Source organism: Propithecus coquereli, unplaced genomic scaffold (genome assembly GCF_000956105.1).
Source record: "Propithecus coquereli isolate 6110/MARCELLA unplaced genomic scaffold, Pcoq_1.0 Scaffold136, whole genome shotgun sequence".
In the NCBI taxonomy this organism is placed as follows: domain Eukaryota; kingdom Metazoa; phylum Chordata; class Mammalia; order Primates; family Indriidae; genus Propithecus; species Propithecus coquereli.
Window position 1 is genome coordinate 3,158,399 of NW_012137858.1, and position 7,865 is coordinate 3,166,263.

At 39.5% G+C, this 7,865-nt stretch overlaps 1 protein-coding gene across 2 annotated transcripts in view; it reads left to right on the forward strand.

Annotated features, from left to right (window-relative positions):
- Positions 1 to 1,344: 1,344 nt before the first annotated feature.
- Positions 1,345 to 7,865, forward strand: part of FSHR (follicle stimulating hormone receptor) — a 201,453-nt gene continuing 194,932 nt past the window's right edge. For both annotated transcript variants that reach the window (XM_012638857.1, XM_012638858.1), the window contains exon 1: positions 1,345 to 1,606. In XM_012638857.1, coding sequence (XP_012494311.1) covers positions 1,455 to 1,606 — 152 coding nt within the window. In that variant the 5' untranslated portion in view covers positions 1,345 to 1,454. The remainder of the gene's footprint in view (positions 1,607 to 7,865) is intronic.

The window sequence follows — 7,865 nt, forward strand, 5'->3', positions numbered from 1 at the left end:
AATAATCCCTTCTAAATTAATGTGAATATCTTAAAGTAAACTTAAGCATTAGTTGGTTAATTGAATTAATTCCCTTCTACATCTAGAAGAATATTATTCCGTGAATCAATTCTTGAGTGAACTAATTTAACTGTTCATGTTAGCCAAAATTGTTAACAATATAGAGTCCATATAGATACTGCCCTTAATTTCCAGTTCCAGAATTAGAATGAATCAGTTGTTCCCAGAAAAAGGTAGGAAACAACTTCACCTTCAAAAGCACTTGCTTCTGTTTTTCTCTTGATAATTTAGCCTATTCATTACATGTCATCTTTCCTTGTTGAGACAGGGGACAGGGAAAGGAAGGGTGGGATAGGTATACATTTTTAACATTTTCATGAAGCTCAATTTTATGCAGCTAATTATCTAAAGATGGTGTTGAAACTAATTTAAGCAGATAATAAGTTGTAGCCAGGATCTTAGAGAATATTCTGCCTCCTAATCTTCATAGATTCTAGACTTGAAAGTAGAAAGCCACTTTACTAAAAGTGTTGCCAAACGTTCCTCGATCCCTCACCATCAAGGGGATTGGGAATGCCAACAAAAGTGCCAGGGCTGTCACCTACAGGGGATATATAAAACTAAGTTAAAAGCATCAATTAAATAAATTCACTCGTGCCAACTGCCAAGAGCCAAGGGCAGTCTTCAGAGCCTGGAAATGAGAGAAGCCAGACGGGATGGGCACGAGGGGGTGGATGTGCTGCCATTTACTAAACCTCCACTGGAAACGTTGCCATTCCTCAGATCATCAAATCAGTCAATTATCTCTGCAGATAACCCTGTCAGAAGTGTCTCCCACCTACGGAGATCTGCCTGGGGCTTGCTAATCCACCTGCCTATTTCTGAGTAATGTAATTTTTGGTTATTAATTACAGCAAGAATAAGGATCAATGACTGCAACCCAGAAGGTCTAGTTTTATGTCAGATGGATTGGAGGAAGAAGCGGTTGCTAAAAAGTGAAGACTAGGTCCCAGCCCTTCACTTATCAATACTCCCTTAGTTATGTGTCATATTGTGGGTTGTCTTTTTTGGAGAACATCAATCATGTCACAGTATCGAGAAGAGATTGGTGACCAGCAGAGACACTTCTACAGTGAAATGATACAAACTATTCCAGAAGTGTACCAAGGTTCTATTTGCTGTCTTACTTGGGTCAGGGTATAAGAAATCCAGTCTCAAAGGATAAAGATGTAACTTATCTAGCCCTAGAAATCACTGCTGGCACACGGGGATTTCGCTATTTTGCTGGAAGTGACCAAAATAAATAAATAAAAAGCATCCCTTGGTCGGTCACGTGACCCTACCAGTTCTCAAGTCAGATCTCTTCTCCTAAGGGCGCCGTGTGGAGCCTCTGAAATCTGCGGAGGTTTTTCTCTGCAAATGCAGGAAGAAAGCAAGTGGATGGATACATAAGCATGGCCTTGCTCCTGGTGTCTTTGTTAGCATTCCTGAGCATGGGCTCAGGATGTCATCATCGGATCTGTCACTGTTCTAACAGGGTTTTTCTCTGCCAAGAGAGCAAGGTGACTGAGATTCCCCCCGACCTCCCCAGGAATGCGGTTGAACTGTGAGTATCAGACGGAGCGGGAATAGCTGCGTGGCCGGCGTTTGTGCATTGAGTGCTATTATTATTTTCACATTAGGCTGATATCTGTTGAGCTGAAATATTTCTGCCTTGACTGAAGTCTTGAATAAAACAGTAAACTCCCCCAGCCCAACCCTCCTGCCTGTGGCTTTCCAAGTATCTTAGATGAGAGTTTGTATCAGCGTTTGTTGGGGAAGGGCAGTATAGAAACCTAAATCTACAGGCAAAGGGAAGAGTTTTTAACCTTTTCAACACATGTGCTTTGGGGTTTCATAATCCCTTTACTGGAAGCAGAAGAGTAAAATGAAGGCAAAGTAGAAACTTAGGATACCTAGAATTAGAGGCAGAAAGGTGGCTTTGATGTAACAAGAATACACGATTTGTGTCTCCTGAGGACACTGAGTTAAAGAATGTCAGAGTTTTTGTAGCTTTGAAGGCACCATCCAATAATTCCTGAGCTGAGATTCTGCTTTTTGGGGGAAAAGGGAGGTAGAGGAAAGGGAAAAGGGTATAAAGAAAAAAAAAAAAAAGGAAGAAAGGAGGGAGGGAGAAATACAAGATAATCTTTCATATAGCTGGGAAAATGTGATTCCAACTTTAGATATTTATTCTAACAGGAAGTAGATAGACTCCTAGCATTGGACAAAGAACTTAGACACCATCTCACTCTATCCATTTTACAAATTAGGAATATGGTGTCAGAAGAGTAAAGAGAATTGCTCAAACTTCCACAATGATTTGAGGCAGAGCCAAAACTAGAAATCAGGCCTTTTGATTCACAGTCTACTGTTTTTCCCCCCCGATGCTTGTGTCTGACTGCATTAGAACAACAGTGAGGCAGGGCTGTTTAATTTTCCAGTTATGACTTCCCCTAAGAACTGGCGAATTGTGATTCAGATATGGTAGATATCTTTATTGCTTTTATTCCAAGGATTTTAAACAGAAGCCAGTATGCTGAGTGGAGGCCTGTTTCAACTTTTGTCCCCTCAAGCTATTGATGACTTTTATTTTATTGCAGAAGGTGGTCATTTTTTCAGTTCACCAATTGCCCCATTGACACTCAAACGTGTTGGTGTTGCATTTCAGAGTTTCACTCACTGATGAGTTGCAGACTTGCAGGCTCGATTGGTTCTGCTTGCCACATTTCCCGTTGACATCTCAAGTCTTCGGTTCTTATCCAGGGGCAGCTGCAGAGACAGGGAAAATAACTGGCCAGCTCTGTGTTTTGGCTACACTGGCTCAGATGAGACAGTTAGTCCTGATTATGCTGAAGAATGAGCCTACGCACAAAGGCAGTCTGGTTTATTAGGTCATTATAAGCACAGGAGAATGCGAATGTACCGGGGCTCCTTTAAAGAAGCTGTGTGCTCCTCAGTGACTTTGAACAATTAGTTAACCCCTTCTGAGCCTCAGGTTCCTCACTTCTGAAGCAATTTTAATATCACCTGCTTGATTGAACTGCTGTGAACACTAAAAGATGGAGAACTCCTTCCCCACTCCCCAATCCTGCCAATTTCTACCTCTCCTGGACCTACTCCACTTCTTCCAGTGCTTCCCTGTAGGCCAAGAAGCAGTATACACTGGCTAAAGCAGATAGCCCCAAACAGGGTTTAATTTTAGGGTGACACTCCTCTACCCCCAAAACTTTATTCCACACGAAGCTGTCTGCTTTTTGAAATCTCTTTACCAGAAGAATTTTTTTCATCCTGCTTAGAAAATATAGTAAAAAAAAGAAAAGGAGGGAGGGAGAGAGGGAAGAAGGAAAGAAAGAAAAAGGGAAGGAAAGAAGGGAGGGAGGGGGAATAAGAAAAAAAGAACAGATGAATGAAAGAAAGTTCACCCTCACATCTCAAAACCCCAGGAAGTATGTGTGTATGAAATAGTGTGGGAGGAGCCAAAGTATGATTTTATTTTAAATCATACTAAGGTATAAATGATTAAAACCATCGCTGGCCAAGAGTATTTTGCAACAGAGGAAAGGGAGTATACCATATTGAGATATTATGGAAAAAGATTGTGGGAGAGAGTGTATTAGAGCACCAGAAACAAAATTTCACATTCTTGACAAAGGCCAGCTCTGGGTCAACTCCTTACTTAGGTGTGTGCAGTGGAGGACAAAGTCATATAAAACTAAGAGGAAAGAAAATGCTTGCCAGTTATTGGCAGTTTCCACCATCTGAGGAAGGAGTATGGTTATTTGAGAGCTTTGGGGACTAAAGAATCTTGGGAAGAGTCTTTTCTCTGAACACTCACTAGTAGAGCTTGAATTGGAGCATCCTAGAGTTTACAATCTTCCTGGCAAGGTATATTGAGGAAAAGAAGAGAAATATTTATCTGGCTGTTAAATAAAAAAGGAAAATTACTTGAGGATCTTTTTTAGGTGAATGTGCTAATCACTAAAAAGCAGAGAAAATGTCAAGTGAACTAGAACCAAGACATTCTGTTAGAATGAAAAAGCAATTAAAAAAAAAAAATTTGTAATCATAATTTCAACAATGAATCAAGAAATGGAGCCTGAAATTTTTCATGGATTTTTCAGGACATATTGTCTATTTAGTAGCATTTTTATTTTGTTTTGTTTTGTTTTATTATCATATCAGAGGGCAGAACTTTAACAAATGGGATCAAATGGCACTATTACTTGCTGAGAAAACCATTTAAAGCAAACAATCAGAGATCTACATAGAATCTGCAAGACATCCACATATTTGTTGTTCTAAAACACGCATTTATATAATAGCAGCATTTTGCAGAGTAGGTTGAGTATGATCTTGTAATCATGTGCGGGCATGTTGTTACTGTAAGCTATTTCAAAGCCATAGAAAATGTGAAAGACTCATATGCTTTATCTAGGACCACCAATTGTTAATATTTTGCCCCACTTTTTCCGTTCTCCTTCTCCTTCCCCCCATCTCCCTCTCTCTTAGAATTTGTAAAGACCCATGTATTATTTTTCTAAAAAATATATTTAGTGCATTATAATGCATCAACATTATTTTTTATGTTAAAATACCCCAAATTTGGGCAGCAGGAGCCCCTTCATGTTGGATCTTATGTCCTTTCAACACATCTCCATTAATTCATGAGCACTTCCTTGCTTTGAGGGTCAAGAATATGTATCAGGATTACCCACTCCTTTAACTGCTTGAGAACTGAAAACAGCTATTGCTCTAAAGAGCCTTTACTTTGGAACTACAGCAGAAACTAACTGACATAATTCCATATTACATGTAGTTGCTTTTTTTTTAAATATATTTCAGGGTATTATGAGGGTACAAACATTAAGGTTACACTTTGTCTTTGCCTCACCCAATCGAGGGTTAAAGGCATACCCTCTCCCCCTACAATGCTCCCCGTGTCCTTTAGTTGCGGGTTTACCCCCCAATCCCCCTAATCCCTGGGAAGTATTTATTGCTTCCTTAAAAGAACTGAATCAGAGTTATCTGGAACATTGGCAGAAAAGAGATGAAATAGCCCGTTCAACTAAGTATTTCTAATTCCCCTTGCAATCTCCCAAGTTTGGGTATCGACTTTAATGATGATCACATCAGGTGTAGGTGGATGGAATAGCTGGGCTTCATTGATTGCAATTGGTTAATTTATAAAACATGTCAAAGCTTTGCTATTACTCAGGCTCACCTGGGGGGGGAAACTACATTTTTGGATTTTTATCCTATCATTCCATCTATCTTGCAGCAGTTTCATTTAATTTCATATATCTGCCAGCTGTCACCGAAGATTGCTAACTCCCTGTGATCTGCACATCCTGATTGACACATGTGTCTGCTAAAAGGACACAGAAGCACCATCAACAGGCAGGTGGATTCCTTTTACTAAGAGGACTCCTACTAGGTGCTTTGTGCTTTATACATACTACTTCATTAAAACTTCACAGTAAGACTGCAAGTTTGGTATTATTGCTCTGGTTTTCAAATGAGGCAAATTGAAGCACAGAAAAGTTGAACAACTTAAGCAAAGTCATTCCTACAGCTCCTGGGTGGTGGAGCTGGGATCCAAATTTGAGTCTTTTATATCTTCTGTATATGTTGCGTGCAATGAACATCTGATTCCTTTCTTTTCCTCTTCTGGGGGGAAAAAAAGGCCTTTAGAGTTTGGACCAGAGATCAGCTTTATGGACTCTATAGTCTCTTTTGCAACTACTTGTCTGTGTCATAGTAGCAGTAAATAAGTCACAGACAAAACATTAATGAACAAATGATGTGTTCCAACAAAACTTTATTTATGGACACTGAAATTTGAATTTCTTGTATTTTCATGTCACAAAAAAATATTCTTTTGATATTTTGCAATCATGTAAAAAGGTGAAAACTATTTTTAGTTCATGGGCCATGGAAAAAACACTGGCCAAGCCTGGCATGACCCACAGGTGATATACTGCCCACTTCTGATAATGACTATAGCCAAGAGAGGGGTTAAGTGTTACTGACTTAAGTGGGGTTGAGGCAGCCTGAGACAACATGGTGCCATAGAGAAAGTACTAAACTAGGTAAGCAGGTCAGGAACCGGGGCAGTAATGAGGTGATATTCACAGGTCAGCCTTTAACTGGTTCTGACAAGTCAGAGATGGTATAAAGTCTAGACTCTGAAAGACCTGAGTTAAAAACCAGGCTGTGCCCTTAAATTTTAGCTATGTTGCCTGGGCCCTAGGCTGGATAATGGAAGAGTTGCTATTGGGATTAATAGCACAATGTGGCTCACATTTTTGTTGCTATTAATGATAATGATGTTGTTCTCATCTGTAAAATACTAGGCAAAAACCACTCACCACAGAGGGCCTTCATGGGGATCAAATCAGTCAAGAGGTATGAGAATGATTTGGAAAATTCATAAAAAGATCTTTATAATTCTCAGATAGTTTACAACCTCCTACTTGTTTAAGAATAATCTTCTCCTCCCAGTGGCTGTAGCACTTAATCTCCATGCACTTACTTTCTGAGTAAGAAAATGTATTTCTTAAGGCTGTCACTGTTTACCAAGAACTTGGAGCAGGTTCATTCTAACCATAGTCAAAGGAATTTTGATTTCTGACTTATCCCAGAAACTCAGCTTCACCTGGAGGCAGTCAGTGAGTCTAGGAAGGTCCCTTTGATCTTACTTTATTCTTCCTAGAGTTAGAATTCCTAAGAATACACTCATTCGAAATCTGAAGTCTTAAGTCTAAGCAACAGCATGGATACAATGATCTTTTTCTTTAGCAGGGTCAGATGACCATAATAGTAAAGAAGAGAAAGATCCACTGATGGTCGTCCGTGGCTTAGGAGACTTGTTCTGGGGTTACATTGTAGACTGCCTGTGTCAAACCCCCTCCTCACAGCAAGTTCCCATATCTCCTTGCAATCTCATTTGACTGGCACTTTGAATTATCTAGTTATCTTTTTTCTTTTTATTTTCTTTCTTCACCTTATAATCCTTATTTTGTTGTCTTGGTCTAGATCATTTTCCATATCCCATAACTATCGGTTATTATTTAGTTAGGAATTTTAAAGTATGTCTAGTTTAGTCTGTCCTAATGGGTCCTTGGTTTTGAGGAATGTATCGGTGTTGTATACAAAAAGGGCAGCCTTGGCTATACCAATTAGTTCTGTGGTCTCCAAGGACTGCTGTTGTTTGCAAACATGTTTAATTGTGGAACCTTTTTTCTAAGAGCATCTCTGGGGATTAACATTCCACAGAACATACTTTGGGAAAGGCTGGTCAGAGGCTGGTCTGTCCAACCCCAGCCAGCAGAACAAATCCCTTCTGAAGTCTGAACCACAGCCCAGACCTCTTGAATCCCAATTCAGTGCTCAATAACAGCTAGAGACAGACCCTGGGGTGGGTTATTGCTTTGTGTCTGAGAAGTGGTCATTTAAGAATGCGCTGTGCTCCCCTGAAGGAGATGATTCTGAAGTATAGATTATAAGTAACCATGAGGTAACTAGGCATTACTTGCTCTGAGGTGAAGAAAGAAAAGATAAAACAATGGATTATAAAACTACTAAAACCACTCCTAACTTTCTTATTTGTTGATTGTTGATGTTGTAATTGTCCTCATCATGTAGGTTTCAAACTTTCCCGATCACCTACGTCTGATCAATTTACAATTACAACCCTTTCATACTGTGGCTAACAGTAATTCTTTCTTTTTATGGATGTCATCTTTGCTTGGGCCCTGACCATTTAAGGCCTAGATTATATTAAAATAATTACTTTCTAATTTATCTCCTTCCTACCAATCCCT